The 22,525-nt window shown below is 37.5% G+C and overlaps 1 protein-coding gene and 1 pseudogene across 1 annotated transcript; both read right to left on the bottom strand.

Annotated features, from left to right (window-relative positions):
* Positions 1-1,546: 1,546 nt before the first annotated feature.
* On the bottom strand, positions 1,547-2,234 carry LOC111734371 (annotated as a pseudogene).
* Positions 2,235-2,522: 288 nt separating this feature from the next.
* On the bottom strand, positions 2,523-3,750 carry LOC105310057 (transmembrane protein 47-like). The gene is made up of 2 exons (XM_011386275.2): positions 3,407-3,750; positions 2,523-2,744 (listed from the first exon to the last, which is right to left on the bottom strand). The coding sequence occupies exons 1-2, from the start codon at positions 3,609-3,611 to the stop codon at positions 2,725-2,727; spliced, it is 225 nt and encodes a 74-aa protein (XP_011384577.1). The 5' UTR covers positions 3,612-3,750; the 3' UTR covers positions 2,523-2,724.
* Positions 3,751-22,525: the final 18,775 nt, after the last annotated feature.

Here is a 22,525-nt window from a genome sequence, read left to right as displayed (position 1 = left end):
CTACTGAAAGGACATACATGATGAGGAAGATGGTAGATGTGGTGTCTTGGAGCTAAAGGTGACTTCATTGCTCACTCTAGGAGAGGTTTAGGATGTTGGCTCTGTTTCCTAAAGAGCATCTAGCAGGTTTCATCCTGTATATTAACTTTCCACATGGCTTTTTATTACAGTTTTAAGCTTATTATTGTATCTCTTAGTTTTATTCATGAGAGAAAAAGCCAATTCAGTATAAAAACGCTAACTAAGTGTTAATGAACTTTTTGAAGAAATAAGACAGGGCAACGTTAAGCATGAGTGCAAAGAAGTCTCCACATTTGAAGAAGCAAGAGAAGCTTTTGAAAATAATGGGAAAAAAACAGTAGGTATATTGGCAATTTATTTATTTATTTTTTACAGATCTGCCTGCTGGCTAGACGTATATCTGAAATCTGCATTCCCAAATGGTGTGCAGTGCTAGCAATTAAAAATTACCCTTGCGAAGAACTCTGAAAATGGCATCTAACTAAGAACATTCTGTGTAGGAGAGATAGATTTACGTCCCTGTATGTCGGTCTGTCTTGGCAAGTCCCATTTGCATAGGACTCTGCTGAGCTGAGATTTATCATCTTAGCAAGGGGAAGCATTTATTTCACAGGACGCTTTGTTCTGGAAAGTTATACATAACATCGTGTCCTTACTCTGCCTAATCAGAGAGAAACTGTGGAGGAAGCTAATAGATGCTGACACTGTTTTAAAACGTTTTACTTCTCATATAAAAGAAAAGAAATACCTAAACCCCGCTCCCTATTCTGTGAGAACAGTCTTCTTCACCTCTCTTTATCCTAGTCCGCATGCTATTCAAGGAGAGCAGGGGTGGGAAAGCACAGGCAGTGGTGTAAATTCTGTGGAACTGCTCTGCAGCTGTAAATTACATTACCAGGAATGGCCATTTTATAAAGATCCACTCCCGTGCACCACGAAAATAATACTAGATGCTAAACAAGGGATGTCAGATATGTCTGTGCTAGAGGAACATCAAATACATCTTGTGGGTCATTCTCATATTGCTTCATGTGATTTTGTGAGTGTGTGTGTAGTTGTGTCTTAACACAACTGGCTTTGTTTCCTTTTTAGACTTTTAATTTTAATTAAATATTCAGAATAAATTATGATTCAGTTTGCAATTAACAGTTAAATATTTATGAACATCTAATATACTAAATTAATAAGCTTTTTTTTTTAGTTGTGCAAACAATGTAAATATTTAAGAGTGTTCGTTGAGATGTTGGTGAGAGAATGTCAATTGTCCAATAAATGCAAAAAATGAATGAACAGGACCTTAAACAGTGTGCAGTTAGTTATGCAAAATCTCCCTGGACGTTAACGAGTTCAGCCATTGATTGGCAGGTAGGCTACCTTTCTTGACACTCTGGCCAACGACCCTAAAAGAGTTAGCTTTCTGCCACACCAGCAAAATCCCTCAGGACACACACTGCAAGCTCACAGCTGGGAATCCACCCTGGGGAACAAGGTAAACAGACACTGAGGCAGCTGGGCTAGACTGGCTCTAGTCCCTTCAGCGGTGTCCACACTGAGCATTACAGCACTTGCAGAAGGTAGTCATTGGCTAGTCTGCAGAGTGCGCCTGGAGCTGCATAAAATAAGCACAAGGATGTTCACATTTGGGACACCTCTCTGCAGTAGAGTTAACATTCTCCTAGGCAGATGCTCCGCCAGTACATCATTCACTTTCATCTTTGAATACTTCTGATTTGTTACCCTTCAGGTGATGTTGTGAGTATAAGGGCAGGTATTGCAGGCAAAATGGTGACAGCGCTATCCCTCCTCCATGATCAGCCCTGTTCCTGCAGCCAAGGCAGAAGAGAAGTCTGATAGTGGACTCTGCTGGGCAGGCTTCTGGCAGGCCCCGCAGGTGCTAGAATTATAGCTGGCTTTGTCCTCAAGCAGCCATATTCCTAGACCAATCAAGAGCTATGTTATACTCTAAATAGAATAAAGTGCCATTTGTAAATGTAACCTAAATGTTGTTTAGAACCTTCACTAGGGATACCAAACATCGTGGAATGTTTAGAATACAATATAGCTCATCTTTTTTGAAACTTAAAATCTGGTTTTTCATATTGTATTTTTTCAAGGAATATAAGTTTTAGATAGTCTACAGTCTTCACAAAGCTAATGACTTTTCATCTTACGTTATCATCTCTATTAAAGGCAAGTACTTGTTTGAAATGCATTGTGCTAAAAGTACTTTCTATCAATGAACAATATTATTTTTAATTTAAAATGTAAATAATTTAAAACTTACAGAAAAGTTGAAAGAATGGTACAAAAATGCCCTTTTCCCATATTTGCCAATTGATTTTCTTCAATTGCTTTATTATTTTCTCTCCCCCCTACATTTTTCTATCATTCAAAAGTAAATTGCATATATTGTGCCTCTCTACTCTTGAATACTTCATTGTGTATTTCCTCAAAAAAAAAGATATTTTGCTTAATCACTATCAATGATCAAAATCAGGAAATTTAACATTGATACAATAATATTTAATATCCCTATTTGAATTCAACAATCATTCTAATAATGTCCTTTTTAGCATTTTTATTTCCAGTCCAACATCCACTTCAGGCATCAACTCTGTCTTGGGCACTGCCACAGTGGAGATACATTTACAGCTTCCAGTGCTGGCTGAATAAGTTATGAAGTTCCAGGCTTCTGTGAGTAGTTCATGAAGAGAAAGAAAGGTCTGGAAGAGAGAGGAGGTACTTGGAGTGCGAGAAAAGGAAGGTCAACTCACAACCAATGATGGCATCACCAAAAAAGGAAATGAAATTAAGACTGTCCCTCTCTCAACTCTCCATATCCCTCAGAAGTGTAAGGAAATAAAGTCCAGACCGAAACGCACTGGGGAAAACTCAGATAAAGTGGAGTAGAAGACGCAGGGACGTGGGCACTAAGACGTAAACTCAGGCAGATGCCTCCTGAGAGAGGAGGGAGAGAGCCCGGAAGACCGGGAGAACACAGAGCATCCCGGTGGAGTTGGGGCGTTTTTGCTCTCTTTTAACGGGGATGCGGAAGGCATTGCATTTTTAATAAGGCCACAGAGTTCTCGCCTTAAATGATAAGTCACCCCAAATAGGATATGTGTTACTGCAGGGCCCCAGGAATGGCCACAGGAGGAGAGAGAGGGAGCGGGACAGGGCATTGGGTTTGGCAACCAGGACTGGGGAGAGGAAAGGGGTGGACATCAGGGAGGCGGCTGGAGCCCGAGGGTCCGCAAAGGGCCAGGACGGGGCAGACAAGGGTAGGGGACACACAAGGTGAGGAGAGAGGCGGAGGAGGTCCTGGCAGTGGGGCGCAGGGCAGTCCGGGGCGGGAGGCGGCGGTCGCAGTGCGCCGGGCACTCACCGCTGCTGAGCGTGGACTCGCAGTGCCAGATATCCAAGCTGGCGGGTTTCCGGCAGGACTCCCACAGGGACAGGTAGTACTGGTGGTCGGCCGTGACCCAGGCCGGGCTCAGCACAGCTCCCAGGTCCAGACACAGCGCCAGGAAGATGCACACCAGCCCCACCAGCTTCAGCGGGATCAGCACCGACACGCGCACGTTCTCCATGCCGCTGCCCGCCGAAGCCGGCCGGCCAGCCAGAGGCGAGGACGTCAGGCGGGTCCGGAGAGCTGTGAGCTCGACCTCTCTAGGAGGGAAACAGCTCAGCTTTACGGCTCGCGCCTCCGGCTGGTAGGTGGGTCTTCAGAGGCTGGCAGGCGGGTGGGTGTGGGGAATGGTTGGCAGCCAAAGCCACACCAAGCCTCCTGGGACCTTTGCGCCCTGCCTGCGCCCGTTGTGCTCTGCCCTGCCCTTTCTTAGCTGCAGGAGCCAGCACCGAGAGGGGCAGAGCGGCGGTCCGCACACTGGCAGGTGTCAGCCTCCTACTTCCAACGCCAGAGACTGGAGCCGCCCTGCCTTGCCTCTGCCCAAGGGCTCAGAGCGAATCTTCGCTTTTCCTATCCCCCCACCTTCTGCCCTGTCTCAGCTTCTGCAGGTCTCCCCTCTCATATATCTTGTATAAGTGGAAACATACAACACTTGTCCTTTTGTGTCAGGCTTTTTTTTACTTAGCATAATTTTTGTAGCATGTATCAGAATTTCATTCCTTTTTCAGACAGAAAAAGTTCACAATCACATGATATCATTTATATGTGGGATATAAATCTAAAAGCAACAAATGAACAGGGCAAACAAACAGAGACTTATGGACATGGACGATGGACTAGTGGTTACCAAAGGGTGGGGAGGGGGAGGGGGCAGATAGATGGGGGAATTTAAATCATTTCTATAAATAAATAAATAAATAAATAAATAAATAAATGATTTCATTTTTAAGGCTGAAAAATATTCATATATATATCATATTTTGTTTAGTCACCTATCAGTGGACATATGGGTTGTTTCCACCTTTTGGCTATTGTGAATCTTGCTGCTTCAAACACTGGTGTACAAATATCTGCTTCAGTCCCTACTTTTAATTATTTTGGGTATATATCCAGAAATGTAGCTGCTGGATCATATGGTAATTATATTTTTAACTTTTTGATGAATCACTATATTGTTTTCCACCAAGAGTACACCATTTTACTTTCACACCAGCAATACACAAGAGTTCCAATTTCTCCACATCCTTACCAACACTTACTTTCTGTTTTGTTCGTTATAATAACCATCCAAACGAATGAGAAATAGTATCTCATTGTAGTTTTGATCTGCGTTTCCCTAATGATTAGTGATGTTGAGCACTTTTTCGTGTGCTTATACGCCATTTGTTTATCTTCTTTGATGAAATGTCTATTCAAGTTCTTTGCCCATTTTTAAACTGGGCTTGTTTTTGGTGTTCAGTTTTAGGAGCTTTTTATATATTTTGGATATTAATCTCTTATCAGATATATGATTTGCAAATATTTTCTCCCATTCCATGGGTTACTTTTTCACTCTCTTGATAGTGTCCTTTGATGCACAAAAGGCTTTTAATTTTGAGGAAAGCCAGTTTATGTAGTTTTTTCTTTTGTTGCCTGAGCTTTTGGTATCATATCCAAGATCTCATTGCCAAATCGAATGTCATGAAGCTTCCCCTGTGTTTTCTTCTGAGTTTTATAGTTTTAGCTTTTATGTTTAAGTCTTTGATTCATTTTGAGTTAATTTTTTTATATGATATGTTATGGGTCCAGCTTCATTCTTTTGCAGATGGATATCCAGTTTTTCCAGCACCATTTGTTGAAAAGACTTTTTTCTCCCCAGAATGATATAGTTTTGAATTATTAAACTTACTGACTACTTGAGAAGTTATGAGGAAGGAATGCTGCATTGTGAAGGGTAAAGCCTTCCATGGCTTGCCTCATTAAAGCCCATATTTATTCCCTATTTTTTCTTTCAGTCCCATCCCTCTTGCCTCTCATTCAGCAGATTCCATCCCTAGTGCTCTCAATCCTCGCTACCGGAAGTGTGGTCCAAGGATGCCAGCCGTACTGGATTCACCTGGGAGTTTGCTTGAAACTCAGATTCCTGGCCTCTCCTCAGACACACTGACTCAAAATCTGTAGTTTAACGGTATCATGTACAAGTTAAAGTTTGTACAGAGAGATACCTGAAGTCCTGGAAGACTAAGTGAGAGATAATAAATGTCCAGCCACCTGTGCTTCTAGTTCAGATTTCTTTTATACTACAATATTTTATGTCATTTATTTATATATCAGAACTCATTTAACAAACCTTTGTCTATTCAATTAATTCACCAAACTAATTAATATTCTCACTGTCTCTGTAAAGCAAGCCAACTGATGCCCAGGGCATATTTAACACCTAGGGTTAGTAAGCTGCTCTACTGTAAGCTCATTCCCACATAGAGATGAATGTTTACCAAGGATGATCTGTGTTTGTTATGATATCTGTTTACAGTACTTGTACATGTTTTGATAATTGAATAATTTAATTATTCTTAAAAGCAATGCAAACAATATAAGAGAGTAGCTTATATGAAAACTAAGTTGAATACTTTAGCATGATTCCATAAAGTTGAGACGATTTTTAAAAATTGTCAAGTTAAATGTAGGAAAAGCAATGGTAAAACTTTAAAATAATCTGAAAAAAATCTAGATGGAGTATGAATCCAGGTTGACTCCTCAGGGTCTGAGTTATTTTTTTACTTAAAAATAATGGAATATATATATAGGATGTATTATTGTTTCTTGAAATCTATATAATTATATTAACCAATGTCACCCCAATATATTTAATTTAAAAAATAAAATTTAAATTAAAAAAATTATGGAATAGACCATTTGAATAGGCCTATATCTATTAAAGAAATTTAATCAATAATTAATAACCTTCCAAGACAGAAAACACCAGGTCCAAATGGAGTCACTGGTGAATTCTACCAGAACACTTAAAGAATAAATTATATAAATTTTCTAAATCTCTTCTAGGAGATAGAAGCTGAAGGAATATTTCCTAACTCATTCTGTGAGGTTAGCATTATCCTAATACCAAAATTGGACAATGACATTACAAGAAAAAAGAAACAGATCAACATCTCTCATGAACATAGATGCAAAAATCCTCAACATAATAATAGCAAATCAAATTCAACAGTGGATAAAAAAAAATTAGACACCAAGATCAAAATGGTGTAGGTAGGTCCTTAGAGGGTGTTACGTCCAAATCACTATAAATATTGTAAATGATCTCTTCCACTCTAGAGAAGCAAGTCTACATCTGACAGAATCCACCTCTGAGCAAACTACCAACCCTGAAACCATCTTGCCTCACAATCACACTTTTTTTATTATTGAAAGAAAGCATAATTACAAAAAATAGTATATTAATTTAACCAATAGCAATTAAATGGGTGATCTTGTGTTAAACACCAAATCTAGAACAAAATATTATCAGTACCATCAGAGCCCCCTGGATGCTCCTCACTGATCCCCCCTTCTTCTCTTTAATCTAGGTGTATTCATGGTCCAAAAGTTTATATTACTTATTTTCTTGCTTTTATTTTATATTTTTAACACATAAACAGTTTGTTATTTAGTTTTATCACATTTAGTGCTATATGAATATAACCTTGGAGCAAGACTTTTTCTGTGACTCTTTTTTGAACTTCATCTGTACTGATGCACGCAGCTGCTGTTCATTAATTTTTCTCTGTTGTATACTATTTCAGTGCATATTCATACAATGAATAAATATTAGTCTACTCTTCTATAGGAGGCCATTTGGGTTGATCCTGCTTTTTTTTTCCTTTAAGAATGATATTGATAAGGACATTCTGTAAGCACTGCTTAAGGCATATGTGTAAGTGTTATGTACTGAAGAGTGGAATTGTGGATCATAACATATGCTATTGTTTACTTTTATTGGAAAATACTGAACTGTTTTCCAATTTATACTTCCACCAGTACTGTGTAAAAGAGAGTTCTGGTTGCTCCATCTACTCATGAACAGTTGGTATTTTCCAAATGTTTGATATTTACAGGATTTTTTTTTTTTTTTTTTTTTTTTTTAGTGTTTGAATGTTTGGCATCTATTCTGGTACATTGGGACTAGCAGATTGACAGAACAGTGATTTTGCAAAAATCATCCTATTTCTACTTACTAAGAAGAGTCATTATTGTGGCCTCATTCCAGTTTTACAGTACTCCAGCCTACAAAAATATCAGCTAGTAATTCTGTGTGGAAATTTCAAATTATTTGATGCTATCAGAACCTCTTAATTTGAATATTTCTAGCTTAAGGGAATATTTCCAGAAGATGGCATGAATATACCAAATAGAAACATAAAAAAATATTTAGAGATACTTTCCTGGTTAAGGATTATAGAGAGCATTTAAAATTATAGTGCACAATCCAATTTTAGTTTTTCTCTACCTCACTTTTATTCTCACAGAGATCTTTTGTATGCTAGAGGCTGGATTCCTTATTAGCACCTATAAATGCAATTTTTAAAAGGTAAAAATTTGTTTCAGTCTAGAGTCAAGAATCTGGAAAAATAAAATTCTTATTTCAGTTGAGTTTTTTCAATATGAAATATCTATTTCCATGTCACTTTAATGTAAAGAAACACTGATAAATATGCTATTAGTATTTAAGGAATAATTAGTAGCATTGCCTTTTATGCAATAATTTATTATAAAAAGTGTTTTGATCACATTCAAGAGAAATGTGAATAATTCTATGCAGTGCCATTTTATAAATGCTTTATATAGGTTGATAACGCATTATTTAGAACCTGCTTCAAATCTGGAAAAAGTAAAAAAGGAAGCCTCTTAATGACTGACTTAAACTTAAAAGTCTATACTCTCATTATTCAAGTTTCTTAAATAATTTCTAATGATACCTTAATTAAAATGCAACTGCCATGTCTTATTCAGTTTTGCCCTCAAGCAGGAATAGAAAAGATCCACAGCACTCAACCCAGAGTAAGCATCACAGCATAGAATTGTTAGGTACAGTGGTAGCAAGAATTCCAGAGCATTAACTGCTATCAAAGCCTAGAATATTCTGTTATTAATTATAGATTAATAGCAATAAGGGATGCAGTAGGAAGGCATTTATGACAGATTTTTTAGATAAACCTTTCAAATTAATTTACTGATACTAAACCTAACTTAAAAACGAGTGCCACCTATCATTGGAAAATGGGAAATTTCCAACCATATGTGGTATTTTTCTCTTTTCTGGCACCTTGATGGAAATTTCATCTTAATTCTGCTATTGTAGATCCACAGAACACAATAACCACTTCCAGAAACTGTGATGATGGAAAAAGTTCTCATTGGTCTCTCCTGCAGGTAAGAAGTCCAGCATCTTAGCTCCCCTTGGGCGGATGGGGTGGAATGGAAGAATAAGGTGAGGTAGGGGTTGATACTGCCTAAGCCACCAGTCAGAAATAAATTTGAGAAATTTAAGAATACACTTTCATTGTAGATCCTCTCCTCCTTCGTGCATGCCATCTGCTTTTTATAAAGAGGCTAAACCATTGACTAAATGATTGAGCATGTACCATCAGAAATACCACATTTAGGTGAAATAAGAAAATACATTTTGCATACTTTCAGGGAAAAGAAAGAAAGAAAGAAAAAAGCTCCTACAGTGCTATAGTGAACACCAATCCAAAATTTGACAAAAGAAATGTCACATGTAAAAAGATCTATTTAATAATCTAATCTCTTTTTAAATAGGAGAGAGTTCTCTAGTCAATGTTTCCGTGTCTTGTCAGTTCTCACTTGTGTGTGGAGAAAGCAAAGGAAATAAGCATCAGGCCTGGATCTTAGCTGCCTGCCCTCCCTTTCTCTACCTTCTCCCCCATCTATAGATCTATAAAGGATCAGTTCCAAGGCCCACTGATGTCTGTCTGTGTATGATTTTTCCATATACAAAAACTCTTTTTTTAAAATTAATTAATTAATTAATTGATTAATTTTTTATGGTAACATCGGTTAATGAAATCCGGTAGGTTTCAGCTGAACATTTTAACAGTAAGATATATATATTTACATTGTGTGTTCTCCTCCCATAGTTAGATTTCTTTTTGTCACCACATATTTGACCCCTTTTACCCCATCTACCTCCCTCCTCCCTTCTCCCCACTATCCTCTGGTAACCACTAGTCTATTGTCCATGTCTATGAGTCTCTGTTTATTTGTCCTGTTCATTTGTTGCTATGAGGTTCATATTCCACATATAAATGATATCATGTGATTTTCAACTTTTTCTGTCTGGCTTATTTCGCTTAGCATGTTTATCTCGAGGTCCATCCATGTTGTCGCAAATGGCAGTATTTCATTTCTTCTTATGGCTGAGTAATATTCCATTGTACATATGTACCACAGCTTCTTTAGCCAATCATCTATCGTAGGACACTTTGGTTGCTTCCATGTCCTGGCCACCATGAATAATGCTGCTATGAACATCGGTGTGCAGATATCTTTTCGGATATGGGTTTTCAAGTTTTGGGGATAAATACCCAGTAGAGAGATTGCTGGATCATACGGTAGATCAATTCTTAGTTTTCTGAGTAACCTCCATACTGTTTCCATAGTGGCTATACCAATTTTCAGTCCTACCAACATACACAAACTCTAAAATAGTTACTAAGGCAGCAGAACATATTTACCTTCTAAGAAGCAGAAGAATCAGTCACAATCTGTCAGAAAATAACTGTTTGCCAAAGAATGCATCCAGAAGCACTAGCCTTTGTTTAATATGATATTCAAATTTGTTCTTGATGTGTTATTCAAAGGAAAAGTGGGATAGCATTGATTCATTCATACTGAGAAATACTGGCACTGTGCTAGGCTCTAAGTATACTATGCTGAATGAAATATAAAAACCCTCTGCAATTCTATAGTTTACTGTCTAGGGAAGACAGACAAACAAATTATCACATAAATAGACACAGTTGAGACCCATGATGAGTGCTATATAAAGTATGAGTTTGTTTTGGTAAAGTGTACAGGGAACCTAATTTCCATTGAAGACTCAGGAAGGCCTTTCTGAGACGTAATCATGTACAGCACATCCTCAAGGATAAGAAGCCAGGCACAGAAAGGGCAAGGAGGAAGATGGACAAAGGTCCTGAGATAAGAACTTGGTGTTTGAAGAAATGGCAGAAGATCAGAGTTAGTAACAGGGAGCGCATCCGCAAGGCAGTGAGAGCTCGTAGAGGAAGGCAGAGGTCAGGTCCCAAAGGATTCGAGATACTGTTTTAGATATAATGGGAAATCCTTGAAAAGTTTTTGGGGAGAGATAGCATGATCCAGGTGACAGCTTTAGGAGATCACTTTGCAGTTTACACAGAATAGATCTGTTGGAGAGGGGAAACCCCCTCTTCCCCAGTTAGTTCTCATGGCTGGTCAAATAATTAAAATGACATATGAGATTAATAGGAGGAAACCAAATTTAAGATGTATGCACAGAGAATTCTATTCTGATTCCTCATCTATTCACTGCTCAATGAGTAAAAACTGGCAGAATTTCCTCAGGGCAAATTGAGGATAATGAGTTTGCTGTCTCTGTAGCCTGTATTTCTTCTTGAGTCAAGTGATTCCTCTGAAAAAATATGATTTAGTAAATCCTCATTTTTTTTTTTGTGGGAGCTATTTTATTATGGGGTTGTAGAAAATCTACTGGAAATGATGTAATCAAAACAACACAGGTTAAAGTTACGTTCTAGGCATTCAACAATCAGGAAGACTGTGTCCCTGCACATGATATAGACTCTCTTAGAGTCTATGGAAACTTCATGCCTTTTCACCCTTTCTAGATATGGACTTGCCATGGCCTTTCCTCTTACTACTCTAACCCCTGCCCCCTGGATCTATTTCTATATGGGAATATGGCAGAGGGTTGTGTGGGGGCACTGCCTAGACTAGGAGTTCAGAGATTTAAATTCTAACCCTAATCTGCAATAGCTATATAATGTTTGACTATTTCATCTATTAAAAAACAAGGAGAGTAGTTGACGAGATAATCCATTAGGTGACTTCTTGTAGTGTAGGGCTATTTACAGACATGTTGACAGGGTTAGGGAAGGATATCAAGGCACCCAGGGGTAGCAACAGAGCCTTTACCACACCTGAAGGGGAAGGGCGTTCTGGTAGCTGGCTGAGAGAGAGTGCCTTGCAGGAGGGGTTGCTGGCAAGAGCTGTAGCTGTGGAAGGATACAGCCACTGCCATAACTGCCCTAGTAAGGAAGACGTGAGAGCAATAAATTTCATGACCTCATTCCCTTCCTGCCCTCCAAAATCCTGCTGATGCCTCCCATGGCCAAACCCAACAGAAGCCAGAGCTCAGAGGAGCCAGGTGATGTACATGGCAGGGCTTAGCCTTCAAGGACACAGAGAAAGCATAGAATGGCTTTCAGTGGGTCTAGGGGCAGATGGAACATATCTCTCAGAGACCTCAAATCATGATTTGGTTGTTCTTTATGCAAAGTGACAGATTCTAGCTGCTATTTATTTGTTTGATTCTTTATTCATTTAAATTGGCTTTATTTCTAACTCTGTTCACAAATGGTCTTTGGTAATCTGATAATCCATTTAACAAATCAGCCAGTTGAAATGCATTATGTCTTTAGCTCGTGTTTTTAAAATTTAACAAATAATATTACATGGCTTCTCTGTGCAAGCCCTGCCAAGGGACTGCATGGTATAGTAGGACAAGTGGTTCTATCTGTAGTCAGAGATGAGGACACAATTGACATTTAGATTTTCACGTGGTTTCCCCAGAGAATGTCATGCTGCGAAGAGCAGCACAGCTGCCAAACTGAAAAGCAGGGAATCAACAGAAGTGCACAGTCCATAAACGTGAATTTGGGGAGAACTTATAGCACGGACTGTGTGAAGTGAGCAAAAACAAGGGACCTGTCCTGAAATCATGGTGGAGAACGGGGGTGGAAGGATAAGCGTGGGGTTGCCTGTTCGTCACTCGTCACGGAAGATTGTCTGCTTGTAAACACTATGATTTCAGACCTTGTGCAAGAGGTGTGTGTGTGAGAGTGGGGGTGCCCAGGGTGTCCACATCGGTGAGTAACTAATCAGTGAAAATAGTAGGCAAAAGACGAATACTTTCCACTCAAGCCCTTAGTGCTCATGATGCCGTGGCTGCTGAGGTCTGATTTAATCCCGCTCTAATCAGTGGAATAAGCAGTGGCTTGTCAGGTATCATCCGGGTGATTCTAGGAACACCTTCAACGTAACCCCCCCAACTACTCCCACCGCTTGTTACCCCTCCCTCTACAAAGTCCCATATTATTATCTCCCTTAAGGAAGAGTGCCTGAAAGTCCCTATTGACACGTAAACATGGTAGCCCATATGGGGGTCACAGATGAGCCCTGGTTCAAATCTGGAGCATAAATGATTTTGATTAGTGAGACACTAACTAATGTAGTATGTAGAGAAGAGGACACGGGCAGGGAGGGACACTGCGTTTGGAATGAGGAGGCAGATGTTTTACTTCAGCCCCAGGGAAGCCAGGAGAATAAGGCACTTGGCTTTCAAGGCAGGGCAGGAAGTGGAGATAAGGGACAGAGAGGAGCTTTGACAGGATGAGCTTCTGGAAAGTCCGCTGGGCCCAGCTCTTTCTCGGCGATGTAACTCACAGGGACACAGTCCAGCAGAGAGGTCTCTGAAACTGAGCCCAGGATGCCAAACACGTGCCTGTTTAACCTCTCTCTGAATCAGTCACCTGTTGGGTTTCTCAGCCCTGTGCTCACTAATGTTCCTTGATTTTGTTTCACTCGAGTTTTTTTGTGATGAGCGTTTTCCTGCTCCTTTCAAGAGACATTTGGGGATAAACAAGCAGGAGATCTTGAGGGTCCCTTAAGTTCATGTGCTTCAGTGTCACAGCCTGTGGCTTGTGTAAGTGACCATGTTGGGCTCAAGCGACCTGATCCTCAAATGATAAGCACTTGTCTAGGATTCCCCTGTGAGGGAAAGTTAGGAAGCAAAGTAAAACGCAAGAGCATTGTCCTCCCCTGGGATAAGTTAGTCTGAAACGAAAACAAAGATCTTTGAAATTCAAATATATAATTAGGGGAAGTCTTCAGATTATGATTTACCATTTAACTGGGGGGGGGGAGGGGTTCAGAACGGGCCACACCAAGATGTGCCTTAGTGATATGTGGATTATTTCGAGCTAAATGCAGCTGTGACCATGCAGGCTCAAGAGAAACGTCTGCTTCCTCCTTAACTATCTAAAGAATTTAAATTAGGAACTGGGCCCAATATGAGTTACCACCAGAAATGAATTTTTATCTACCTATGTGGCAGGGCAAACTAATAATTACTGAACATGTGCTCTCTCGCAATTGACTTCTGAAGCCCTAAGGTGCATTATCTCGTTCCTTATCTCAGAATGTCATGTATACCTCAAATGTCCCTTTCTGTAGCTCTCATGTATGCAGGGTCTCCAACTCTCTTATGTATATGGGGTTCTCATGCACAAGAAATCAAATTAGATTTTCTCTTGTCAATGTATCTCTTACCGATTTGATTATTTGATCAGTCAAAAGAATCAGAGGAGAGAAAGATGAATTTTTCTCTTTCCCCACATAACCATTTTTTATCCATTTTTGGTAGAACAACAACAACAAAATTTTATGTAAATACTATATTTTTTAAAAGTTTCCTGTTAGAATTAACAGACTAAGGAGCTAATTATTTTTACCGAAGTTGCTAAGTGTTGCATTTTGCTCCACACATCCATTTTGTGGTATTATGACATGCAGCATTGTATGACTGTTTGAGTTGGTATTGGTAACCTTTTTATTTACAACTATAATTTATAAATGCTAACCTTCACTTGATTTTAATTGTAATTTCTTTTCCTGATTATGTATATATGTAATTTTTGAGGTTACTAATTTATAAAACAAAAGTTACAAATTTCTAATTTAGTGTTTGGATTTACAGACCTCTGACTCTTCGTTAACATCATTATTTATAAACAGTGAACCAAAAGTCCCAGTTGATAGATGCAAAATCTTCTGCTGGATTCATGCATCTAACCAAGAGCCCTGCTGCAAATTACTGTCACGTTTGCAAATGTTCCCATTAGTTAGTGTTCTGGCTGTCTGATTTGAAAACATCTTTATTTTCACTATTAAATTCTGATTTGTCTTTTTAATACATAGCTCATTCTGATAATTTGTTACTATAAGTGCTGATTTATAAGGTCACTGTGATAAATTTTGTATCAAACTTTAAAAGCTTTGAATTAGGTATATTTTTAAAAGTTAGGTATATTTTTAATTAGGTATATTTTTAAAAGTTTTGCTTCTGAAAAACAATTCTCAGAAGCAAAAAGTAAATTTTACATCCTACAAAACAAAACTCAGAGTGCTGGCTGTAAGAATGTTTATCTTTTCTCTCTATACTCACTCCCTGCATTAAGACTTCCCCTTTTAAATAAATACACATACAGTTTTCAGCTGGACCTAAGCAAACTTCCAAGGGCAGAAATATTAGTGTTTGACTTGAACAGATTGATATGCTTACTGTGTACTAAGTCTCTTGCTGAATGTGGTGGCGGGGGTGGGGAGGTGAGAGGGAGGAGCAGGGGTGGTGCCCTGCAAGTTTTATCTTGGTTCTCTCTTCCCTTTCGGGCTTTCTATCTGCTGGGGACATGCTGGTTCATATTTGGACTTAAATCCCTGCTTGGGGATCTCAGAACACTTGCTGGGCAGCCTGCTAATTACATACCTGTTGAAGTTATTTATTGTTTCCCTGGCTAAGGGCCAAGGAACTGATATTTATCAGTTTTAAGCCCTTGCCTATTTGTGACTAAAGTATTGCCCACAGTCAGAGAAAATTGCTCCTATAGGGGATCAGGGCAAGGCCTGAGGGCACTGGATAAGGATTAGCATTTAGAATGATAATATTCTCAAGGATGTTATGCACAATAAAGGAAATGGATGGGTTTCCTCTCAATTATATCAAACCTAGCAGATCTGTGTGGTTCACTTTGTTCCTTAGGTGTATGTGGTTTACCTTTGTACTTTTGTCCCTCTCTGTGTAACTGCAGACAAACTATTTTTTTAATATAAGTTTTTTCTCTGATTCAGGCTGGTTTTGCCCAGATAATGGCATTGTGACTCGCTTGCTTCTTTTCTTTCCTTATCCTTCTGCATACTGCACAAACACTCCCTTAATCATTAAGCCCTTAGGTCAGCATCAAACAGTCTTAAAAACAAAGCCTCAGTCTGTTGATCACAGAAATAGAGTTTAGGTCAAGCTAAAGATAACATTTTGCAGCTCCACACCCATGAAGGCAGAACTACCCTACCAACATCCCCTTGAAATCTGACAGAATGACACCATGACTGACATCAGGACCTGATACAAGTATCAACTGCCACCTACCCTAGCCCCGACCAATCAGTAGAACCCATGATCCCAAATCCCTTAGCTACTAATGAGTTTTCTTCTCTATAACCAATCCCCTAGAGGCCATCGTGGAGCCAGACCTTTGAGCGATAGCTTACCTGTGTCTCTGAAACTTGCAACTCTCTAAAATATCTTACTTTCTTTATTGCAAAACCTGCACATATCTATTCTTTGGCTTAGATGTGTGTAGGCAGACGGACTCCTTTTTTTTTTTTTCCCAATAACATCTGGGTGGTATATACTGTCATATGGTGACATTTACTACAAAGGTTTTTTCTTACCGAATTTCCAAGAGCTGCGAGTGATTTAAATGGACATTAAAGGCATGGATATTCTTTTGAATAAACCGACAAAACTAGACAAATATTGTTACCCTGTAGTCTCTACATTGCCCTGAGATTTACAGGAATCTGAAAAATAGTGGGTGGCCAATTTGCTGTATAGCAGTTGGGATTGACCATAAAGCATTTTTTTACTGAAATATTTTTTAACAACAAAGTTTTTAGAATGAAGTAATTCATATATTTTTAAAAATCTGTTTTAGGACTATTCTTGAGCATTGGTATTAGTGTTGAGGACTTGGAGAAACTAACATAGTGTTCTAGAAGTTCAACATATGGTCTGTGTTCCAAGGGCAAGTCAAAGTAGCAAGGAATGATTAACATCAAACTAGTGTTAGAGAAAAAATACCACAGGCCCAAAATGGTGTCACTCATGCTAAAAGCCCATGATACCAAACCTAGATTTAATACCGAATCTAATTGCAAATTCAACTTCTCCCAGAAACAATCTTAATCAACCAGTCGGGAATTTTCTGGTCAAGCACCAGGAAGATAACTGTCACAGAGGGTCCTCTTCATCCTCCATAGAAAGAAGAGGCAGTCTACACAATAAAAATCCTAGGTGTTCCCTTCCCCCCAGAAATATATTCTGATCTAAAAATAAATTTTTCTTTTGTTTTGTAAATAGCTCTTTTGGCCAACCCTTCTTCTTATAAAAATCTTTCATTTTGTACAACCCTTCAAAACTTTCTCCTAGTTGCTGGACGAAAAGTTGCCCCATTCATGAATCACTTAATAAAGTCAATTAGATCTTCAAATTTACTCAGTTGAATTTTGTTTAACAGTAGGTTCCCTTCCAGAGTAGTTGTGTGAACCACTGCAAGTCATGTCAATCATTTTGAGCCTTAATTTCTTTACCTTAAAGAGAGGACTTGATTAACAAACATCTGTTGAGCATCTATTATATGCCAGACACTGTCAAAACTACTGGGGAATGATGGATCATTGAAACCACAGTCCAACTTCATGGAATTAAAGTCCAGAAGAGAAGACAGCATTTTTATAATTAATAAGATCAGATATGTGTTAGAAAAGTTTGAACAAATACTGTAGAAGAGAAGAAAAATTCCTCAAGATCCCTCTCAGCTTTCTAGTTGCTTGCAACTACCAAAGGGGGCAATACAAACCTTGTCCTCAAAGAATTGGAGTTTTGTTCTGTCTGACAGTTCTCTTGGGGATCAGTTGCGGGGCTTGCTTTTGTTTTGCCCACCATGGAAATTTCTCACAGTTGGATTGGTCTCCCAGTAGCATTTATCAAAAGCCTTTAATGGCAAATAAACTAGACCAGGCCACTTGAGACAAGGGATAACAGATTAGAAAATACTTTGAAATTAAAAAAAAATAAACACAGCAATATGCCAAAACTTATGGAATGCATTGAAAGTAGGGCTCAGACTGAAATTTACAGCTGTAAATACCTATATTAAAACAAGAATAAAGATCTCAAAAAATAGTATAACTTGCTACCTTCAGAAACTAGAAAAAGAAGACCAAACTAAACCCAAAGCAAACAGAAGGATGATAAAAATTAGGGTGTAAATAACTGAGAGAGGGAACAGAAAACAATAGAGAAGATTAGCAAAACCAAAAGTTGGTTCTTTGAACATAGCAAAAACCAAAATGGTTTTTGCTATGTTCAAACTTCCATTAGCTACAAAGACAAGAAGGGCCTAGTTGGGACCCCCGTAGTAGAGACCTCACAGTGTTCCCAGCTTCATTTTTCCTTACTCTGTAACTTAACAATAGATTGTCCCCAGCAATGTCCCCTTGGAACATCCCCTGCCATAGAAAGTTGCCCTGAAACTTATGATTAATGCCCTTATGCTTACTGATCATAGTCCTTCTGGTCTAGCATTCTTTCCAGACTACTCCCATCTTTGTTTCTGGATTGCTAACATCACCTGAGGACCATATTGCCAGAGGAATGGCTTCATGAAGCACAACAGACCCTCCCACTCTCGAATAGTCACATAGCTCCTGGAATAACATTCAGATTTTGCCTTAAATACCATAAGCTAGACTGAGAAAGGAAGGCAGTTTTGAAGGTGTTAACATACTGCCTTCTCAGATCACTGGTGCTCTGACAATAAACACTTATTTTAAATATCTCAACTCCTGTGTTAGTCTATTGCCCAAGCAGCAAAGGCAACATGAGCCCCGGTCTCAGTTGCTCTCTGGTTTCAAGACTAAGAAAAAAAGAGAGAAGACAAATTTTTAATATCAGGAATTTAAGTGGGACATTACTCCTGACCTTATAGAAATAAAAATAATTACAAGAGAATATTATGAGCTACTGTATGCAAACAAATTATATAACCTAAGTGGAAAGGATAAATTCCTATAAACATAAACTATGAACTACCAGACCTGACTTATGACAAAATAAAAAATCTGAACAGACCCATAACAAGTGAAGAGAACAAGTAAAAAACCCAGGACCAGATGGCTTTACTGGTGAATTCTACTAAACATTTAAGAATTAACACCAATTTTTCTCAAACTCTCCCAAAAATAAAAGAAAGAAGGGAACAATTCCTTACTCATTCTGTAAAGTATTACCTGATACCAAAGCCAAAGACATCATTAAAAAACTACAGAAAAATTTCCCTTATGATTATAGATGTAAAAACACTCCACAAAATACTAACAAACTGAATCCTGCAGCATATTGAAAGGATTATACACCTTGACCAAATGGGATTTATGCCAGGAGTACATGAATGGTTCTACATATGAAAATCAATCAATAATATATACCAGATTAATAAAAGGAAAGAAAAAACCCACATGATCATCTCAACATATGCAGAAAAAACATTTGACAAAATTCACCATGTTATTTCATGAATAAAACATTCCACAAACTAGGAATACAAGGGAAATTCCTCAACCTGATAAAGGGCATCTATAAAAAATCCACAACTAACATGACACTGGTAAAAGACTGAACACTTTTCTTCTAAAATCAGGAACAAGACAAAGATGTCTTCTGTCGCCATTTCTATTTAAGTCCTATCTAAGGCAGTTAGGAAAGAATAAAAAATAAAATGCATTCATATTTGACAGGAAGAAGTAAAATTTTATGTGCTCATAGATGACATGACCTTATATATAGAAGCCCTTAAAAATTCACTAAAACTATTAGAGTTAGTAAATGAGTTCAGCATAATTGCAGAATTCAAATATAAATTACTGTTGTATTTCTATACACTTGGAATGAACAATTCAAAAGTGAAATTAAGAATACAATTCCAATTACAATAGCATCAAATGGAATAAAATACTTAGTAATAAATTTAACCAAAGAAGTACAGGACTTATATACTGAAATTTACAAAGCATTGTTGAAATAACTTAAAGAAGACCTAAATAAATGGAAAGGCATCTTATGTTCACGTATTAGAAAATTTAATTTTGTTATGATAGCAATACTCTCCAAATTTATCTACAGAGTCAATACAATCATTATCATAATTCCAAATGTGTTTTTTCAGAAATAGGCAAACCAATCTGAAAATTCATATGGAAATGCTAGAGGCACAGAATAGCCAAAACAATTTTGAGGAATAAGAACAAAGTTGGAAGATCCACATGTTCCAATTCCAAAGCTTAGTACAAAGCTACTATAATCAAAACAGTATGATACTGGCATAAAGGTAGACATACAGATCGATGGAACGGAAGTAGGACTCTAGCAAAAACCCATACATCTATGGTTGATTGATTTTTGACAAGTGTCAAGATCATTCATTGAGAAAAGAATGGTCTTTTAAACAAATGATTCCAGGCAATTGGATATCCACATGCAAAATAATGAATTTGAATTCCTACCTCACACTGTATACAAAAATCATTGCAAAATGGTTCAAAGATCTAAATGCATACATTTAGCTACACTTAGCTGCAAGTATAAAACTCTTAGAAACAGAGGTGTACATTTTTGTAATTGTGAATTAGATAACAATTATTTAAATATGACAACAAAAGCACCAATGACCAAAGAAAAAAATAGTTAAATAGTTAAATATCAAAATTAAATACTATATGTATCAAAAGACATTAACAAAAAAGGGAAAAGACAACCCACAGAACGGGTGAAAGTATTTGCAAATTATATATCTAAGAAGGGCCTAGAATCTAGGATATATAAAAATATCTTACCACTCAATGACAATAAGACAAACAACCCAATTGAAAAAAAGGGCAAAGACATAAACATACATTTTTTCAAAGAAAATATACAAATGGCCAATAATTATAAAGAAAGATGCTTGACATCATTAATTATTAAGGAAATGTAAATGAAAACCACAATAAGGTACTGCCTTACACTTACCAGAATGACTATGACAAACAATAACAACAACAATAACAACACCAAAAACCAGATAAGATGTATTGGCAAAGATGTGAAGATATTGGACCTCTCATACATTGCCAGTGTGAATGTAAAATGGTGCAGCTCCTGTAGAAAACATTTGTCATTCTTTAAAAAAACTTAGTCATAGAGTTACCATATGACACAGTAATTTCACTTCTAGATATATACCCAAGATAACTGAAAACATATGTTCACACAAAAACTTGGACATAAATGTTCATAGCAACATTATTCATAATAGCCCCAAATTAGAAACAACCTAAATGTCTACCAACTGAAGAATGGGTAAACAAAATGTGATACACACACATATATGAATATTATTAAACCATAGAAATAATGAAGTACTGATACATTCTACAACATGGGTGAACCTTGAAAACATTATGCTAAGTAAAAAGCTGGATTCAAAAGACCATATAATGCATACAGTAGTCCCCCCGTATCCATAGTGTATATGTTCCAAGACCCCCAGTGGATACCTGAAACCGCGAGTAGTACTGAACCCTGTATATACCATGTGTTTTTTCTATACATATATACCTATGATAAAATTTAATTTACAAATTAGGTGCAGTCAGAGATTAACAACAATAACTAAAAATAGAACAATTACAACAGTATACTGTAATAAAAGTTATGCGAATGTGGTCTCTCAAAATATCTTATTGTCTGAGGCAGGATGGAATGGGATAGTGAGATTTCATCATACTACTCAGAATGGTGCACAATTTAAAATTTATGGATTGTTTATTTCTGAAATTTTCCATTAATATTTCGGACCATGGTTGACCGTGGGTAACTGAAACTTCGGAAAGCAGAACTGTGGAAAAGGGAGAACTACTGTAATTCTATTCATGTGAAGTGTCCATAATTTGCTTTCTGTCCATAGAGACAGAAAGTAAATTCGTGGTTGCCAGGAAGGGGGTAATGGAGTGACTGTTTAATGGGTATAAGTTTTCCTGCTGGAGTGAGAAAGTTTTTGAATTATTTATTGGTGATAGTTGCACAACATTGTGAATAAAAAAAAACAACAGGACTGTACATTTTTATACAGTTAAAATGGTGAATTTTATGTTATGTGAATTTTATCTCAATCAAAAAAACAATTACCAAAATTATAAAAATATAATTCGGCAAGTAGATGACCTCTATGAAAAAAGGAACAATATAGCCAATAAACCTGCCAAGTGGATATGAAAAATTCACTTCTTTCTGTAAATCTAAGAAGAGAATGGGCATTTTAAATTATTCATTACACCGATGCTCAGGGGGAAAAAAAAAACAAATTAAAGGAACCTCATTTTATAAGAATTTAATTCAATTTATATGTGGTCTTTCTCTACTATCTTTCCCATTAAGCCATTTTGAATATAGATCTTAGTGAAAAGTAGCAGCTTCATCCCTTCCATTAACATTTCTTTCTGTCACAATCATCTTATGTACTCCATGTTTAGGCTAGTGGCTAGTGACATAAGACTCATTTCAATCCAGAGCCATGGCTCTTCTGGTGAAAGATGAGACAGACATAAACAGAATGATGTCACCTTCCAACGAGATGCTGGTGGCATGGACATATGCTTGGGTATGAATGTCCTATTCAACATTTTAACAAGTGAGTTGAATGAATTCATGAAAAGGATGTATGTTTGTTAAATGCATGGATAATGAAGAAATGGAAGAGTCAGCTATATGATAGATGACAGAATCGAATATCAAGAAGGCCTTCATAAATGGATATATAAGCTAAACAAGGTGATGTGTTTATATCCTGTAAGAATACATATGAATTTCTTAACTTAGGATTCAAAAAAATATCAACTGCATATATAAACAGGTTGGGAAAACCTAGCTAAGTGGTCATT

The sequence above is a fragment of the Pteropus vampyrus genome, unplaced genomic scaffold, assembly GCF_000151845.1.
Source record: "Pteropus vampyrus isolate Shadow unplaced genomic scaffold, Pvam_2.0 Scaffold1022, whole genome shotgun sequence".
In the NCBI taxonomy this organism is placed as follows: domain Eukaryota; kingdom Metazoa; phylum Chordata; class Mammalia; order Chiroptera; family Pteropodidae; genus Pteropus; species Pteropus vampyrus.
Note: the sequence above shows the minus strand (reverse complement) of the source record. Positions and strands in the feature narration are given on the sequence as shown.

Coding starts and splice junctions, on each gene's coding strand:
- LOC105310057 (XM_011386275.2), bottom strand. CDS start 3,611: ATGGAGAACGTGCGCGTGTCGGTGCTGATCCCGCTGAAGCTGGTGGGG. Junction 2,745..3,406: donor CGAGTCCACGCTCAGCAGCG/GTGAGTGCCCGG, acceptor TCTCTCTTCCAG/ACCTTTCTTTCTCTTCATGA.